The 20344-nt window shown below is 43.6% G+C and overlaps 1 protein-coding gene across 3 annotated transcripts in view; it reads right to left on the minus strand.

Annotated features, from left to right (window-relative positions):
• The window catches only part of mdga2a (MAM domain containing glycosylphosphatidylinositol anchor 2a), a 990949-nt gene that overhangs the window by 228944 nt on the left and 741661 nt on the right, over positions 1-20344 (minus strand). For all 3 annotated transcript variants that reach the window (XM_068038888.1, XM_068038889.1, XM_068038887.1), the window contains one exon: positions 16528-16676. In XM_068038888.1, the coding sequence (XP_067894989.1) occupies positions 16528-16676 (149 nt within the window). The remainder of the gene's footprint in view (positions 1-16527; positions 16677-20344) is intronic.

Here is a 20344-nt window from a genome sequence, read left to right on the forward strand (position 1 = left end):
TGGGAGATTGGTTAAGAAGGTAAGAGTGCACGGGATCCAGGGCAATTTGACAAATTGGATCCAAAATTGGCTTAGTGGTAGGAAGCAGAGGGTGATGGTCAAGCGTTGTTTTTGCAAGTGGAAACCAGTGATGTACCACAGGGATCGGTTCTGGGACCCTTGCTGTTTGTAGTGTATATTAATGACTTAGACGTGAATATAGGCGGTATGATCAGTAAGTTCGCAGATGACACGATAATTGGTGTGTCGTAAATAGTGAGGAGGAAAGCCTTAGATTACAGGACGATATAGATGGGCTGGTAAGATGGGCGGAGCTATGGCAAATGGAATTTAATCCTGAGGAGTGTGAAGTGATGCATTTTGAGAGGACCAACAAGGCAAGGGAATATACAATGGATGGTAGGACCCTAGGAAGTACAGAGGGTCAGAGGGACCTTGGTGTACTTGTCTGTAGATCACTGAAGGCAACAACACAGGTAGATAAGGTGGTCATGAAAGCATATGAGATACTTGCCTTTATTAGCCGAGGCTTAGAATATAACAGCAGGGAGGTTATGATGGAGCTGTATAAAATGCTACTTAGGCCACAGTTGGAGTACTGTGTACAATTCTTGTCACCACACTACAGGAAGGATGTGATTGCACTGGAGAGGGAGCAGAGGAGATTCACCAGGATGTTGCCTGGGCTGGAGCATTTCAGCTATTAAGAGAGACTGGATAGGCCAGGGTTATTTTCCTTAGAGCAGAGAAGGCTGAGGAGGACCTGATTGAGGTATACAAAATTATGAGGGGCATTGATAGGATAGATAGGAAGAAACTTTTTCCCTTCGCGGAGGGGTCACTAACCAGGGGGCACAGATTTAAGGTAAGGGGCAGGGGGTTTTGAGGAAACATTTTCTCACCCAGAAGGTGATTGGAATCTGAAACACACTGCCTGAAGGGGTGGTAGAGGCAGGAACCCTCACAATATTTCAGAAGTATTTTGATGTGCACTTGAGACACCATAGCATACAAGGATACGGGCCAAGTGCTAGAAAATGGGATTAGAATAAATAGGCGCAGACATGATGGGATGAAGGTCCTGTTTCTGTGCTAAAGAACAAAGAAAATTACAGCACAGGAACAGGCCCTTCGGCCCTCCAAGCCTACGCCGATCCAAATCCTCTATCTAAACCTGTCGCCTATTTTCTAAGGGTCTGTATCTCTTTACTTCCTGCCCATTCATGTATCTGTCTAGATACATCTTAAAAGACGCTATCGTGCCCGCGTCTACCACCTCCGCTGGCAAAGCGTTCCATGCACTCACCACCCTCTGCGTAAAGAAATTTCCACGCATATCCCCCCTAAACTTTTCCCCTTTCACTTTGAACTCATGTCCCCTTGTAATTGAATCCCCCACTCTGGGAAAAAGCTTCTTGCTATCCACTCTGTCTATACCTCTCATGATTTTGTGCACCTCAATCAGGTCCCCCCTCAACCTCCGTCTTTCTAATGAAAATAATCCTAATCTACTCAACCTCTCTTCATAGCTAGTGCCCTCCATACCAGGCAACATCCTGGTTAATCTCCTCTGCACCCTCTCCAAAGCATCCACATCCTTTTGGTAATGTGGCGACCAGAACTGCATGCAGTATTCCAAATGTGGCCAAACCAAAGTCCTATACAACTGTAACATGACCTGCCAACTCTTGTACTCAATACCCCGTCCGATGAAGGAAAGCATGCCGTATGCCTTCTTGACCACTCTATTGACCTGCGTTGCCACCTTCAGGGAACAATGGACCTGAACACCCAAATCTCTCTGTACATCAATTTTCCCCAGGACTTTTCCATTTACTGTATAGTTCACTCTTGAATTGGATCTTCCAAAATGCATCACCTCGCATTTGCCCCGATTGAACTCCATCTGCCATTTCTCTGCCCAACTCTCCAATCTATCTATATAACTCTATGACTCTACACCTCTCTACCTCACCAACTTCCTTTAAAACACTCTGTAAAACCTATGGCTTTGACCAAGCTTTTGATCATTTGACCTAATGGGCTAAATTTCACTAGCCCTCTGAAGTCGGAGGTTGTGGTGGAGGGGCCTGGAAAATTCTTCTGGGAGAGGCCCGCCATGGCCCCCGACACCGAGAAGTCGCCGCCACATTTTACCGCTGGCGGCGAGACCTCTGTGTGGCCTCCCCACCCACACCCCCCACCCACCCCAGCTTAGCAGCCGGGCTTTCATTTTAATATTAAAATTAATTGAAACAAATGCAAATAAAGATCTCTTGTCCCGGCGGCCATACCACGGCAATAGTCTGGCTGCTGGCCAGAACTTCCACACCTTTGGAACTCTGTTCAAAGTTCCAAGGCATGACACTGGTGGGGAAGGGGGAGGAGTGAAGTTATCAGGGTGCGGTGGGGGGGGGGGGAAGGGGGCGAAGCAGCTAAAACACTTTGTATTGGCTGACGGGATGGTGGGAAGGGGTTGAAGGGCAAAGGAAACGAGGTTGGGGGGATAAGTTAGGGTTGGGAATAAAGTTAATATTGGTTCGATAGGGTCAAAAACAAACATTGGTGGGGGGGAGGGGGCTGGGGTGCTGGTGATGGGCAGTGGGAAAGGGCCTCCAGCTTCCAGTAAATGGAAAAGTCCTGGGGAAAATTGATGTACAGAGAGATTTGGGTGTTCAGGTCCATTGTTCCCTGAAGGTGGCAACGCAGGTCAATAGAGTGGTCAAGAAGGCATACGGCATGCTTTCCTTCATCGGACGGGGTATTGAGTACAAGAGTTGGCAGGTCATGTTACAGTTGTATAGGACTTTGGTTCGGCCACATTTGGAATACTGCGTGCAGTTCTGGTCGCCACATTACCAAAAGGATGTGGATGCTTTGGAGAGGGTGCAGAGGAGGTTCACCAGGATGTTGCCTGGTATGGAGGGCGCTAGCTATGAAGAGAGGTTGAGTAGATTAGGATTATTTTCATTAGAAAGACGGAGGTTGAGGGTGGACCTGATTGAGGTGTACAAAATCATGAGAGGTATAGACAGGGTGGATAGCAAGAAGCTTTTTCCCAGAGTGGGGGATTCAATTACAAGGGGACACGAGTTCAAAATGAAAGGGGAAAAGTTTAGGGGGGATATGCGTGGAAATTTCTTTACGCAGAGGGTGGTGGGTGCATGGAACGCATTGCCAGCGGAGGTGGTAGACGCGGGCACGATAGCGTCTTTTAAGATGTATCTAGACAGATACATGAATGGGCAGGAAGTAAAGAGATACAGACCCTTAGAAAATAGGCGACAGGTTTAGATAGAGGATTTGGATTGGCGTAGGCTTGGAGGGCCGAAAGGCCTGTTCCTGTGCTGTAATTTTCTTTGTTCTTTGTTGTTCTTTGTTCTGTTTAATTTTTTGAAGACAATGTAAAATAATGTTACTTTAAAAATCAAATTTAGTCTAAGGGCTTGAAGCCCTTTAAAAATGGCACTGGTTTCAGCAGCAGATGAGCTGAGACAGAGGCGAAGTCATGGAGGTGGAAATAGGCGGTCCTAGTGGTGGCGCGGATATGTGGTCGGAAGCTCATCATGGGGTCACATATGACACCAATATTGCAAATTGACTGTTTTAGTCTCTGATTGTTGGCAGGGAGAGGAATAGAGTCGGTAGCTAGGGGATGCAGTTTGGAGCAGGGATCAAAAACAATGGCTTCAGTCTTCCCAATATTTAATTGGAGGAAATTTCTGCTCATCCAGTACTGGATGTCAGATGAGCAGTCTGATAATTTCTCAACAGTGGAGGAGTCGAGAGAGATGGTGGTGAAGTAGAGCTGAGTGTCCGTGTACATTTGAAAACTAAGGTCGTGCTTTTAGATGATGACACCGAGGGGAAGCTTGTAGATGAGAAATAGAAGGGGGCCAAGGATAGATCCTTAAAGGACACCAGAGGTAATTGTGGAGGAACAGGAAGAGAAGCCATTGCAAGTGATACTTTGGCTACGATTAGATAGATAAGAATGGAAGCAGGTGAGAGCTGTCCTCCCCAGTTGGTTGGCAGTGGAGAGGCATTGGAGGAGGATAGTGCACTCTACATCATCAGGGGCAGCTATTCCGCCACCTCAATTTAAATGAGCCCCCGGGGTGAAATATCACGAGGGCTCAGTGGCGGCTGCTCCACGTGGGCAGACCGTTGACTTCAAAGCGCGCCACCACGATTTGCGACATGATAGTAAAATTCAGGCCAATATCTCCTTATGTGGATCGGTGTCATAATTTGTGTTATAAGTTTCCTGTGAAGAACCTTGGGATTTTTTTTATTATGTTAAAGGGTTTCCTCCCACAAGCCAAAAGACTTGCAGGTTGATAGGTAAATTGGCCATTATAAATTGTCACTAGTATAGGTAGGTGGTAGGGAAATATAGGGACAGGTGGGGATGTTTGGTAGGAATATGGGATTAGTGTAGGATTAGTATAAATGGGTGGTTGATGTTCGGCACAGACTCGGTGGGCCGAAGGGCCTGTTTCAGTGCTGTATCTCTAATCTAATCTAATCTAATCTTATACAAATATAAGTTGTTTTTGTAGTAATGGTAGCTTAGGCATTAAAAAGGTCAACAGCTTTTTCTATCATATTTCAACTGAGAACTGAAAGATGTCCATTACTATGATTCTTTTCTGTTCTAACTATATTCTAGCTATTTTCTGTTTGCTATAGATTTATATTTTATATCCCTCTTTTGCCAATAATATATCAGTCACTTGTTGAATGCATATAAGCATTTGAGGATTATCTAAACCATGTTTTCATTTATTCTGTATACCCACTACTGCTGAGATGAACTCTTTTCTAGTTTATAGTTTTGAACATTTGAAACCATGCACTAATGCTCTGGGTCTAGTACACTGAACTAATACCTCTCCATTGTGTTAGTGGTTTACATTATATTTCCATTTAAATCTTCTGGTCTTTCTAATTAGTAATATTCGTTATTGTACCTCCTCCTGGGGAATCCTCAGATTGGACTCATAGTTCAGTATCTTTAACTAAAAGTAATCTCTGCACAAAACTCAACTTGTTGTTTATTATTTTACTTAGAATTTTACCTAATGTTCATTGATAATCTTAATTATCATGTTCAGTCAATAGGAAAGGCATCCAATTCCAATATGGCTGTAAATGTTACCCTAAAGTCTACTTCCTGTAAGCTGAGTCAGATGAAGATTCCATTCCTTCCCCTTAAGCTAAAATACTATACATCTGTTCTATAAACTATTTACTTAAAATTCTGGCTGAAAATTCTAAATACTATTTCCAGTTTATATAACTCATAATCCAAAAATATCTATTTCATCATCTGCAGCAATAATTTGTCAAACAAACTAAGAAATTATTCCACAAAAATAATAAAAATAAATACAAGACAGACAGTTGCAAAGGACACGATTGGCACCCAAGTCAAGTCAGATCAGATTTGTGCCTACTAGATTGAGGTTTAAGACTGCCACCTGAGATAATGAATGGTGTTGCGATTCCGGTCATCGATGACCATAATGAAATTACAATGCCTCGCTCTGACTCTTCCAGCTAATCTTCTGTCACATCACATGCCAAAACCACTTCTTACATAGATGCCTAAACTCTGCCCTTGATCTCAGTCCACAAGCAGGAGATAATCTTATTCTTCAATCACTATAACCATATCTCAGACTTTGCTTAGCTGTTGATCTCCTCTGCAACTGTCTTTCCAATATTTCTTACTCAAGCTTCTGTATTGCTTCTAGTGCCAAATAGACACTACAGACATGCTTTCAATATGTGTCTCCGTCTATCTTAGCTGTTTCTAAATTATCTCAATTATTTTCAGTGTCGCAGCTTTCTTCACATTAGTTCTTTCCTTGTTGCCTTGGCCTTGCACTCTTCTTAGTCTCAATCCAATTTCTCTGTTCCATGTGCTCTATCTACAATTTCATAAGGAATTGGTCTTCCCTTCCTTGAAATTAGTTCCTTGAAACATTCCTTACATAAAAAGTTTAAATATAACTATTAACATTTGTTTTTAAACATTTATTCTGCTTATGACCAAGCACCACTAAGTTTTCAGGTGACTGGGGGAACTTTCTCTTCAGTCTAGACACAATTTGAGAGCTAGAAGAGAAATTTCAGTCATAATGTCTTTCTTACTTGTGCAATTAAATTCATATTCTGTAAGAAAATATATCTATTATTGTATAAAGCATAGCTATGTTTCAAGATGGCTAAAATTTAAAATTATTGTCCTAGAAACTGTGATTAATTTGGCAATTTTGATCAGCAGGATTATCATGGGAATTGTAACCTATGGAATTAAGTAGGGAAGCTATTTCTCCAAGCCTCAAATTTGCATTGAAGCCTTTCGCTAAGTACAGTACTGAAATTCTCTCATTATGAATGGCATCCCCAAATCAGTTCTATTTACTCTGCTGGAACATTTCCCTACATTAAAGGTGCTATATAAATGCAAATTATTGTTGCTGGTCTCAAGTTGTTTAATTTCTCACTAATTTTCTCAGTCCAGCACCAAAGGTCCTACTCGGTGAGCTGCGGGAGCTGAAATACTCACACATTTTATGATAAAACATGCAACAAGAATGGTTGTTGTATCCTTTGACATATGCAACTGGCCTACTAGCATTTTTAGGCTATTACTGGAACCATTGCTGACTGTATAAATAGTCTGACTCTGTCTCTTAGAGTCGCCTCAATTGTATGATCAGATTTAACAATTAGTTTCAGCACTGAATAACATTTCTAGATAGTTATCAGAAAATTGTACTTACGTCAATTGCAAACCATAATAGAAAGCAACAGAAAGAAAATGCTCCTGGAAGTGTTGCATCTATTAAGTGAGAAGTTTTATTAAACAGTTTGCAATTGAAGACCATTCAGGTAAGCAAAATAACCCTGAAATGTGAAATGGATTTTGTACTGTGATTACCTTTAACTCTTTCTAATTAACAGCAACCGGGGAAATGGTGGCATAGTGGGAATGTCATCGGACTAGTAATCCAGAGACCCAGGCTAAAGCCCTGGGGACATGGGTTCAAATGCCACCATGGCAGCTGGTGGAATTTAAAATTTAATTAATTAATAAACCTCTGGAATTGAAAGCTCGTCTCAGTAATGGTGCCATGAAACTATCATCAATTGTGTAAAAACCCATCTGGGTCACTAATATCCTTTTGGGAAGGAAATCTACTGTCCTTACCTGGTCTCCAGACCCACAGGAATGTGTTTGAGTCTTAACTGCCCTCTGAAATGGTCTAGCAAGCCACTCAGCTGTCAAGGATAATTAGGGATGGGCAACAAATGCTGGCCTTGCCATGTAAGAATAAAAAAAGAATAAAAAAAAACTTGCTGTTATATATAGCAGCTTTAATGTAGAATAACTCCCAAGACGCTTCACAGGAGCTAAGGTCTGAAGTTCTGTTAATGGATGATAAATACCTGGTAGTTCAAGATGATTGGGTGAACAGGTGTTGGGTGTTAATTAGTTAACTGTATTCAAGTGTGTATACATAAAGAGCCAGCCAGCACTGCTTGGCGGTGTTTGGAGAACAGAAGTAAGCTCTGTGGCAAGCAATAAACAATCTCCACCAAAGCATCCTTGCCTCAGTGTCTTCTTCACAAACGGGCTTTGAGATTTCTCTGACATTATGAGACAAAATTTGACACCGAGCCACATCGAAATATTAGGCCAGGTGATCAAATATGTAGGTTTGAAGGAGTGGTTTACAGAAGCAGATAGAGGGAGAAAGGAGGAGGAAGAGAATTCCAGAGCTTAGTGCCTAGGTAGCTGAAGACACGGCTATCAATGGTGGAGCAAGGAAGTCGGTAATGTGCAAGAGGCCAGGATTGGAGCACAGATTGTCAAGATTGAATTTTAAACAATGAGATGTTTCATTAGGATTATAAATTTTGTCTAATATCTCTCACTCAAACCCTTGTATTCATTTCTGGAGAATTATTCATACAAGTTTGGATAGACTCCTATAAAGTCTGGATGGATATCTGCCATGAAAGGGATTGAATTTCACTGCCACAAGTGTTCTATGGAACATGAAGGTTCTAATCCTATTGGGATCATGGAAATATTATTTGTGGAATAAAGTAGTCAAGTTTGAATAATTAATACATTCTAGTGTTAGATTGTGGGCCAACTTGGTCTCAGCATCCCCTGTGGGAGTGTTTTGAAGGGCTTTTACAAGTGAATTTAGAAATTTTTGTAACAGCTGTGGATGCGAAATTCTGCTCGTGTTGATGGGTGGGTGGCCCTTCTGCTTGGAGTGATGCAACTTCTTTGGTCTGAGTCTAACCTTGCTGCGCACCAGGGAGTGGTCGGTGTCGCAGTCCGCACTGTGGAAGCTGCGTGTGATTTGAACACTGTTTAAGGAGGCTTGCCTTGTGACGACGAGGTGTAGCTGGTGCCAACGACGCGATCTTGGGTGCCACCATGAAACCTGGTGACAGGGTTTAGTGTGAAAGAACGAGTTGGTGATGCAGAGGTTATGATAGGTATACAACTCAAGCAGTCTCTGTCCATTTTCATTCATCCTTCCAACGCCATAGCACCCAAGGCAGGAGGGCCATGAGTCATGGTCGGCCCCAACCCTGGCATTAAAGTCCCCCAGCAGGAACAGGTGTTCGGTGTTGGGGATGCTACAAATGATATTATGGAGTTCCTCATAGAATTGGTCTTCAGCTTCAGGTGGGGAGCAGAGTGTTGGAGCATAGATGCTGAGTAGGTGGACTGGACCAGAGGTGGTGAGCAGTCGGATGGACAGTATGCGTTCCGAGCCATTTGAGGGAGGCTCTATCATGCTGAGCAAGGAGTTTCTGATGGCGAAGCCCACTCCATGTTGTCTTGGTTCTTCAGGATCCCTACCCTGCCAGAAGAAGGTGTAGTCTTGCTCTGTTAGAGATCCACTCACAGGGAGACGTGTCTCCTGAAGTGCTGCAAAGTCTACATTGAGTCTACTGAGCTCGTTGTTAATGATGGCGGTCTTCCGAGAATCGTTGATTTGTGTAAGGTCTTCCGACAGGCCAGGACACATAGTTCTGACGTTCCAGCTTGCAAAGCGAAGGGCTGGTACCTTCTTTCCTTTTTTCATGTTGTTTGGTGCAGTGTTCCAGTCCACTTTTCGGGCAATGACCCTGAGCTCCAAGCACCCATTGAAGCAGGTGGATTGTGGCAGGACAGAACCTTATTGACCGGGGGCTGCCCGGTTTGAGGCGGGCGGTAGCTGTCCAGTGAGATGCGATGACCTCTCCCACCGACAAAGGCAACCCGTGGCGCCCAATCTCTATGCCAATTGAGCTGGACTTATAACCTGTAACTGCTGCCTTCCGTGTTGTTTCAGTCGCTGTGAGGCGACTATGGAGTGACCTCTCCATGGCGCAAGCCTGGGCAAATGTATGGAGGTTGAGAGTTGCCCAAGCGTCAAAATCCCCCTCTCAGCCTTTCTGGTGGGGTCCAAAGGAGTGCAGAGCATGACGTTTGGCACCGGTATGGCTGCAGGAACTGCCGGAAACATGCCAAAGGTGACACATGACCGTCTACGGGGTTCTGCTCCGGATTTTCTGTTAGGGTTTACTCCCTTAGCCTTGGTCTCTCCCGAGACGCCCACAAGGCAGTGGGGTTGTTAGGGCCCCCACACAGGGGTAGGATAATGCCGGAGGGAGGAGGGGTGCGAGGGGGAGGGGTGGAGGGAAGGGGGTGCGAGGGGTAGCTGGGAAGGGGACTGTAAGGGGGTAGGGAGGTGCAGGGGAAGGGGGTGCAGGGGGAAGATGGTGCAAGGGGGGATCTGGGAAGGGGTTGGGAGGGGGCGGGGGAGGGGGGTGCGGGGGGGTGGTGAGCTGAGAGAGTGGACCTGGGAAGGGGAAGGGGAAGGGGGGGAAGGGGAAGTGGGGGAAAGGGGGTGCAGATAATAAATCATTTCATCAGTTCCCACCATCGACGCCGGGAAAGCTCATCCGCGTCCTCCGGGAGGAGAGCGACATCCTTGGGCGCCGGTACCAGAAGGAATTCGCCGACATTGCGCTGCAGATGCTCTCCGAGCCAACTCCCGCGGGCGCTTTGAAGTTGTGGCCGAGGAGCAGTTCGTGGCTTTTAGCGTGTTTGGGGCACCTTATTGCAAGGCTTCCCCTCTGTGATAGTCTTATTGCCCTAGGGTCCCGCTGCTCCTTCTTCTCCACAATGGACTTACCGCACGCCGTGGCCGCGGACACTCTGGACGGTGTAGACAGCAGGATCGAAGATCAAAGTATCACCAGCTGTACTTTGCAATTTTGTCCGGATTACATTCAATTTCACTGAGTGCTCAATGAGGAAAACAAAGAGCAGGTATGGCTGGGGGAGGGCAGTGGCCCAGGTAGCATAAACTAGCTATTAACTTGTAGATAGGGCTAAAATGAACTGATTAAAGAGCCAGGGGAGTTTAATAAGTTTAAGAGGGTAGATTGGGGGAGAAAACACCAAGAATGGGAGCAGATGGCCATGGATAGAGTTGAACAGCAAGGGAGCTTATAGCCCAGGAGCCATCTTACTAACCCACATCAGAGACGCCATCTATGAGTCAGCTTTGACCATCTACGGCAAACGTGCGAAGAGAAATGCAGACTGGTTTCAATCTCATAATGAAGAGCTGGAACCTGTCATAGCTGCTAAGCGCATTGCACTGTTGAACTACAAGAAAGCCCCCAGCGAGTTAACATCCGTAGCACTTAAAGCAGCCAGAAGCACTGCACAAAGAACAGCCAGGCGCTGCGCAAATGACTACTGGCAACACCTATGCAGTCATATTCAGCTGGCCTCAGACACCGGAAACATCAGAGGAATGTATGATGGCATTAAGAGAGCTTTTGGGCCAACCATCAAGAAGATCGCCCCCCTCAAATCTACATCAGGGGACATAATCACTGACCAATGCAAGCAAATGGACCGCTGGGTTGAGCACTACCTGGAACTGTACTCCAGGGAGAATGTTGTCACTGGAACTGCCCTCAATGCAGCCCAGCCTCTACCAGTCATGGATGAGCTGGACGTACAGCCAACAAAATCGGAACTCAGTGATGCCATTGATTCTCTAGCCAGCGGCAAAGCCCCTGGGAAGGACAGCATTACCCCTGAAATAATCAAGAGTGCCAAGCCTGCTATACTCTCAGCACTACATGAACTGCTTTGCCTGTGCTGGGACAAGGGAGCAGTACCACAGGACATGCGCGATGCCAATATCATCATCCTCTATAAAAACAAAGGGGACCGCGGTGACTGCAACAACTACTGTGGAATCTCCCTGCTCAGCATAGTGGGGAAAGTCTTTGCTCGAGTCGCTTTAAACAGGCTACAGAAGCTGGCCGAGCGTGTCTACCCTGAGGCACAGTGTGGCTTTCGTGCAGAGAGATTGACCATTGACATGCTGTTCTCCCTTCGTCAGATACAGGAGAAATGCCGCGAACAACAGATGCCCCTCTACATTGCTTTCATTGATCTCACCAAAGACTTTGACCTCGGCAGCAGACGTGGTCTCTTCAGACGACTAGAAAAGATTGGATGTCCACCAAAGCTACTAAGTATCATCACCTCATTCCATGACAATATGAAAGGCACAATTCAGCATAGCGGCACCTCATCAGACCCCTTTCCTATCCAGAGTGGCATGAAACAGGGCTGTGTTCTCGCACCCACACTGTTTGGGATTTTCTTCTCCCTGCTGCTCTCACATGCGTTCAAGTCTTCAGAAGAAGGAACTTTCCTCCACACAAGATCAGAGGGCAGGTTGTTCAACCTTGCCCATCTAAGAGTGAAGACCAAAGTACGGAAAGTCCTCATCAGGGAACTCCTCTTTGCTGACGATGCTGCTTTAACATCTCACACTGAAGAGTGTCTGCAGAGTCTCATCGACAGGTTTGCGGCTGCCTGCAACGAATTTGGCCTAACCATCAGCCTCAAGAAAATGAACATCATGGGACAGGACGTCAGAAATGCTCCATCCATCAATATCGGCAACCACGCTCTGGAAGTGGTTCAAGAGTTCACCTGTCTAGGCTCAACAATCACCAGTAACCTGTCTCTAGATGCAGAAATCAACAAGCGCATGGGAAAGGCTTCCACTGCTATGTCCAGACTGGCCAAGAGAGTGTGGGAAAATAGCGCACTGACACGGAACACAAAAGTCCGAGTGTATCAAGCCTGTGTCCTCAGTACCTTGCTCTGTGGCAGCGAGGCCTGGACAACGTATGTCAGCCAAGAGTGACATCTCAATTCATTCCATCTTCACTGCCTCCGGAGAATACTTGGCATCAGGTGGCAGGACCGTATCTCCAACACAGAAGTCCTCGAGGCGACCAACATCCCCAGCTTATACACACTACTGAGTCAGCGGCGCTTGAGATGGCTTGGCCATGTGAGCCGCATGGAAGATGGCAGGATCCCCAAAGACACATTGTACAGCAAGCTCGCCACTAGTATCAGACCCACCGGCCGTCCATGTCTCCGCTTTAAAGATGCCTGCAAATGCGACATGAAGTCCTGTGACATTGATCACAAGTCGTGGGAGTCAGTTGCCAGCGATCGCCAGAACTGGCGGGCAGCCATAAAGGCAGGGCTAAAGTGCGGCGAGTCGAAGAGACTTAGCAATTGGCAGGAAAAAAGACAGAAGCGCAAGGGGAGAGCCAACTGTGTAACAGCCCCGACAAACAAATTTTTCTGCAGCACCTGTGGAAGAGCCTGTCACTCTAGAATTGGCCTTTATAGCCACTCCAGGCGCTGCTCCACACACCACTGACCAGCTCCAGGCGCTTACCCATTGTCTCTCGAGATAAGGAGGCCAAAGAGACAAAGTGTTAGATTGATATCCTAGTGTTTTTTTTTACCTAAATTGCCACCTGGGGTCAAGGAGAAATATAATATCTTTATTTCTCTGAGGTTGTGCTTCCAGTTACTCATCTCTCTTGGGATTAAATAAGTTCTGGAGAATTAATAATGTATGAAATCATTCCTAATTCTGAATAATTCTCGTTGAGAAATAAAAACTTCACTAAAAATGTGGTACAACCGTGGCTAACTAGAGAAGTTAAGGTTACTATTAGATTACAATGCTGCCAAAATGTAGTAAGCCTGAGGATTGGGAGGATTTTAAAAATCAGAAAAGGATAACCAAGAAAGTGATGAGGAGGGAGAAAATAGAATGCGAGAGTAAACTAGCATGAAATATTAAAAACAGATAAGAGCTTTTACAAGTGTTTATAAAAGAAGAGATTAGTAAAGCAAATACGAGTCCCCCAGAGGCAGCTGCAGGAGAAATTCTAACGGGGAATAAGGAAATGGCAGAAACATTAAACAAATTATTTATTTCTGTCTTCACATTTGAAAACACAGAACAGCATGCCAGGGGCAACATCAGGCAAACCTAAAAATGAGGTGCCAACTTGGTGAAGCTACAGACACAGTACTGCATGCACTATATTCTCTAGAGTTTAAAAAAGTGAGAGGAGATCTTACTGAAATACATAAAATTCTTAGAGGGCATGACATGGTAGATGGTGAGTGTGTGTTTCCCCTGGTGGGAGAGGCTAGATCGAGGGTTCATAGTCTCAGGATAAGGGGTCAGCCATTTAAGATGGAGATGAGGAGAACTTTCTTGACTCAGGGGATTGTGAATCTTTGGAAATCTCTGCTCCAGAGGGCAGTGGATGCTCAGTTGTTGAGTATACTCAAGGCTGAGAGCAATAGATTTTTGGGCACTAAGGGAAGCAAAGGATATGGGATTCGGGGAGGGAAGTGGAGTTGATGCAGAGCTTCAGCCGTGACCTTATTGAGTGGTGGAGCAAGCTCGAGGGGCCGTATAGCCTATTTCTGCTCCTATTTCTTATGCTTTTATGGAGAACTGGGAGGAGCATGTTTGATGGATTTTTATTGTTCCACACTTTCCTCATGTTTTAATAGCTTGGAAAGTCTAAAATTGCAAAAGGAAAGCAATGCCATCTATATCTGTGGGTTTCTACTAAAAGAAGGAAACATGGAATATTCTACAGAAAGTTCATATTAAACTTATTAGCAATTTATAGATGAACAACAAAGACATTGCATGAATTTCTCAAGTCACAGGGCATTTCAATTATGTTGCTGCATTCATCATATGATAAATTCTAAATTCATTTATTAAGGTCAAAACTAAACAGATGTTAGGTCCATAAAACTAAATGGTAATTTTTAAGTTTACCAGAAGATTGGAAAGGAAATATTTTCAAAAACTTTCAGATTTCTAACATTTCTAGAAAGAAAAAAAATCCTTTTACATCGTATCTTTCACAACCTGAGGACATCAAAGCACTTCACAGGCTGAGAAGCACTTCTGAAGTGTAGTCATTATTGTAATGTAAGAAACATGGCTGTCAATTTGTGCACAGGAAGGTCCCATTACTAGCAATAAGGTAAGTGACCAAATGATCTGTTTTTAGTGGGCCCTGGCTCGCCTTCAAATAGTGCCTTGGATCTTACATCCACCCAAAAGTCTCAGTTTAACATCTCATATGAAAGCATCCCCGACAGTGCAACAATTCCTCAGAATTGCATTGGAGTGTCAGCCTAGATTATGTGCTCAAGTCTCTGGAATGTGACTTGAATCCATGTCCTTTTGACTCAGAGGTGAGAATGCTACCACTGAGCCAATGCTGACACATAAACATATCTGAATGTTTTGATACATTTAAGCATAGTGAGAGAAAGGGCTGAAATTCATGAGTGCGTCGCGAATCGTGGCGGTGCGCTCTGATGTCAGCAGTTTTTACGTGCAGATGTGCTGTCACTGAGCCCCCACGATAAAGGGCTTTCAGCCCTTAGAAAAAATTTGCATTTTTAAAGTTAGATTATTGTGCATTTTCTTTAAAAAAAGTAATTAAAAGCTGCAGGCCTTTTCCCAACCACACCCCTCCCCCCCACACACAATTTTCTTTATGGCTCGATATCACAAAAATTAACTTTATTCACAACCTGAACTTTCCACCCCAACCTTGTCACATCTGCCCATCAACCCTTTCCCACCATTCCCACAGCTAATACAAAGTGTTTTTCCCTCTCCCATATGCACCCCCCACCCCCACCCTGATGATTTCACTCCTCCCTCCTCCCCACCAGTGTCTCCCCTCGGAACTGGAATTCCGAAGGCGCGGGAGTTCCAGCCAGCAGCTGGAATATTGGTGTGGGATGGCCGCTGGGACAAGGCGAGTTCATTTGCATTCATTAATCTTTATTGGCATATTGAAATGTAGGCCCTGGCCACACCGAGGGGCCTCACCGCCGCCGGTAAAATGCGACGGGGCCTTCTCGACGTCGGGGGTTGTGGCGGGCCTCTCCCAGAAGAATTTTCCAGGGAGACGCTGGAGGCATAGTAAAATTCAGCCCCAAAATGTTTGGCCAGTGGTAAACATTTAGCCTTTTTAATAACATCCTTCTAGGAGCTCTCTGTAAAGCTCTCCCTAACTAGCACTCTCTAAGTTAAGTGTAACTGTGTTCTCTCTCTGCCCGCACAAGAAGCCTCAATTCCATCCTCAAAAGAGCTGGCCTACCATTCCGCTGCACATTCTCATTCCCACATCAACTACCTGTGTAACTCCTGTAAGCAGCTTTGAAATGTGGATTTGTGTTTGTGAGGGAACTGGCTATAGATTGCTTAAACTCATTTACTTCAAACGTTTAAACATCTATTCGAGAAAAAATCTGCTCATTGATTGTTTATTACATATCTGTGTCAGGTTTAAAGGTAAGTCTACAGGTGACAGGACAAAACCCCAATACACTATGGAACTCAGTAAAGGAAGCTAATATATCAGCCTCAATTCAATTGGATCTGGCCATTTTGCTCATTTTCAATAAAGAGCTTTATCAAAATTTCTGTCAGAACATGATACATTCGTTTGTGTTTTATGCCAAACCTTCATCTTTTTCATAGATCTTGCATTTTGTTTTTGGCCTATATATCTCAAAATGAAGGAAAATCACTATTAATGACAGAAAATTCTATCAATGAATCATGCAAAACAGTAATACAAATGGCTGTGAGCAAATATTTTTTGCATGCAATTACATATCTGTAGAACTTGCCATAGGCTTCAGAAGCTATTTAAGAAACCTTGCCATAAGCATAATGAAGTCAATTACAAAGACTGCTCCCATGTTTAAGCCTGTACATTGCTCAGTTTTAAAAAATGTGTATTATAGTGTGACTGTCTGTTATCAATGTGGTAATTATTTTATTGTAACTATATATATTGTTGCATGAATAAAAGGTCACATTTCTTCTTCTCAAAGTCTGCTATGTACTGAAGTAATGAATCAAGTGCACAGACTAAACCTTTAAACTCACTCATGTTGAAGCACTGTCATAGTAACCAAACAAATTAGTAGCATACCCATAAGCAATTCAAGGTTCACTGTGTCTTCCAGTGGCAGTCCTTGAGAAACAGCAAAACTGTTCCTGTGGGAGGGGAAAAAAGGTGATTAAATTTTCATACCTGCCTGATCCCCAAACGATATGCAAGGATACGGTCAACGGCATTAGGATTCATCTGAGTCCATTGCAGCATGTAGGAGTACACGCGCGCTCGATTTTGCCAGAGTGGGTTAGGTGTATCATAATAGAATTCTGGAGGATAAGCTTTCCCTGGAAAAAAAAACAATATTACAGTTACTGAGATGCTGAACCATATGCTAAATGCATTGTACACTACTGTCAAGTGAAAAGTTTATAATGTATTTCACTGGTGATAAGAAATGCTAACCTATCATGAAACACAATAGAACAGGTTACAAGTGGCTACAGTAATCAGGAATTCCACCATGTGTTGGGTGACATTAATATTGTAATGAAATCCATTATAAGTAAGGCCTCATAATGGATGGTATAACTGTTTCAATAGGAAGGTAGTTATTGTTGTTTGAGGTCGTATAAAATAAAGATTAGGAGAAACAGGAATTTCATAAAATATATTTGAACTCAAACTGAACAAAGTTTAAGTGGATTTCAGTTATAGAAACAGATCATTAGGGAACATAATTAAAATAATTTAGCAATTTATAAATCACATTAGGGTAACATCACTGAAACACTGAATAAAACATAATTAAAATTTAGCCCAAATGAATTCTAAAACGACAATGATTTTTTATCAAAATTACATGCATTGGACCGATATAATTGTAAATAATATCATTACAAACCTCTTTTATTTTTATTTATTTATTTTATTTAGAGATACAGCACTGAAACAGGCCCTTCGGCCCACCGAGTCTGCGCCGACCATCAACCACCCATTTTATACTAATCCTACACTAATTCCATATTCCTACCACATCCCCACCTGTCCCTATATTTCCCTATCACCTACCTATACTAGGGGCAATTTATAATGGCCAATTTACCTATCAACCTGCAAGTCTTTGGCATGTGTGAGGAAACCGGAGCACCCGGAGGAAACCCACGCAGACACAGGCAGAACTTGCAAACTCCACACAGGCAGTACCCAGAATTGAACCCAGGTCGCTGGAGCTGTGAGGCTGCAGTGCCAACCACTGGGTAACAAACATTTCTCTGGTTCTGGGGAAAAGTTCCCACAGTTAGTAGGAGCTCCAACTTCTTGAAGAAAACCGAGGCTACTTCAGCAACTGCACATATTTGAAGCTTTTTTTTTCCATGTAGCTTGTATATCTATAGGCAGCTTTTGTTTCTTACAGCCCACGTATAAAAGCACTGCCTAGGCACAGCATAGAGGAAAACTGGGCAGGGAGGTCTGTACACTCCTAATAGAGCCCATCTGATTTTGTTTTCATTCATTTAAATGGAAGAAAAATTGGGCAGGTTGTGTTTATTTATTTATTTAGAGATACAGCACTGAAACAGGCCCTTCGGCCCACCGAGTCTGTGCCGACCATCAACCACCCATTTATACTAATCCTACACTAATCCCATATTCCTACCACATCCCCACCTGTCCCTATATTCCCCTACCACCTACCTATATTAGGGGCAATTTATAATGGCCAATTTACCTATCAACCTGCAAGTCTTTGGTGGTGGCAGGAAACCGGAGTACCCGGCGAAAACCCACGCAGACACAGGGAGAACTTGCAAACTACACACAGGCAGTACCCAGAATTGTTATGTTTAGAGATACAGCACTGAAACAGGCCCTTCGGCCCACCGAGTCTGTGCCGACCATCAACCACCCATTTATACTAATCCTACACGAATCCCATATTCCAATAACATCCCCACCAGTGCCTATATATTTCCCTACCACCTACCTATACTAGGGGCAATTTATAATGGCCAATTAACCTACCAACCTGCAAGTCTTTGGCATGTGGGAGGAAACCGGAGCACCCGGAGGAAACCCACGCAGACACAGGGAGAACTTGCAAACTCCGCACAGGCAGTACCCAGAATCGAACCCGGGTCCCTGGAGCTGTGAGGCTGCAGTGCGAACCACTGCGCCACTGTGCCGCCCGTGGAAAGGCAATTCTCCCACTTCATTCTCCTCACTGCACTCGATCCTGGTGATTCTTTATGTATAGACAGTGAAGACCAAACTCTGCCTGTACTATTTCCAAGGGGTCATTTTCAACATAGGCCACCTGGGCAGTGACTAAGTTGAGTGGATTGACCACCCTTTATAGTACACTTATAACAGGCAGGAGATCTATTCCACCAGGTTAATGGCCAGACACTGAAATTGAAAATGATACTCACTCCCCCACAAAATCTCAGAGGATAGGGGGAAAAAAGCATAAAAACTGGGTTTGTTGTTTTAACCAAACTTAAGATGACCATACATGAAAACATTCAAATTCAATCTTTAAAAATATGAATGCTTTCATGTCACCATCAGGCTGTATTCTAATCTACTGTATTACCAAATCTCTTCACCTGGCCAACAGTATACTTTTCACATTGTACTTAAGGCCTCACAAAATGGTCACTTTGTGCCCAGGTTAGTCAAAATGACTGCTAGAATGATTAGTTTATGAAATCTGCATTAGCACACTGTGCAGATTACCCACTGAAATTTACAAAATGGCAGTCAGCAATGTCTAGACAATGAAACACAGCCACATATAGGAATATAATAGTTATGTGACAAAATAAACAGAAGAACCACTCTCAAGATATTAAATTACTGCACTGAATGATAGTGTAAAGGTAATGAAAGTGAAGGTGTGGCATGATTAATAATTTCTTTTAGAATCTGTTTTGATACTTCTATAAGCTTGCCATTGTTTATTAGACATGGCATGTTGATTTTAATGATGAGGAAACAAAATTAAATATAAGAAAATTTTGCTAATTGCCACTGCCAACTTCCATAGAATTAATGAAAACAACAACTCGCCAGAATTGTCCAAAACTGTCAATAAGGTTCCACTGACCCTGGCAATAAAAACTACTTTTTCTCCACAAGATTTTGTAGGGTATAGGTTGGGTGTAGTTAGTTCCTCACCAGTTCTGAAGCAAGTTCTTGAAAAACTGATACATGAAGACATGCTAGAGAGTGATATGGATATCATACCCCTGAAGGTATGACAGCTCCCGTTTGAATTAACAAGTGGTCAGTTCAAATGTAAGGTTATATAATCATTATTTATGGCTGTTACTGAGAGTATCATTAACACCTGATTAGCCAAACTCCTCCACTATACATCAATGTGATCCTCAAGAAACACATTCACCAGATTGGCTGTAGTGCTTTGGACAGCACTGTAAAGCTACATATGATGGCAATAATATTGACTATTTCCATTTGTCTGAGGTTCAGAACCTCCAGCCTGCTTCCATAGGTTTCTTAGTTCTAAACGTGTTCACTGCCAAAAATACATCATTGTTAATAAAAGGTCAAATGAACTACCTACAAAGATTAACGATAAACAGCTTCAATTGTTTTGATGTTCCTATATGATCACAAACTGGCTGAGTTGTCAAGACAAATTAGAATGTTTTAAAATAGAGATGCCGCTCAATTGCAGCCAACATTCAAAGTGACATGGTTCCTGTTGTATTACAAGACAGCAACACAAATCCTGGAGTATTACTAGACAGATCCCTTTATGAATACTGATTATTGTGCAGCCTTTAAGATCATTTTGACAACCTGTGTACAACGTACACCCTGTTAACTGGTTAGAAGGGAATAGTATTCCAGTGGATTGCCACCTACTGTCATTCTATATGCTTCCATGAGTAATATCTGTACACTTACAGCAGAGCTGTCAATGCAGGGCAAATCCTAAGCATGAGATTTTCATTCATGAGTCAGCCACACTCCTGATGCATTGCCT

This window comes from Heterodontus francisci, chromosome 9 (assembly GCF_036365525.1).
Source record: "Heterodontus francisci isolate sHetFra1 chromosome 9, sHetFra1.hap1, whole genome shotgun sequence".
Taxonomy (NCBI): Eukaryota; Metazoa; Chordata; class Chondrichthyes; order Heterodontiformes; family Heterodontidae; genus Heterodontus; species Heterodontus francisci.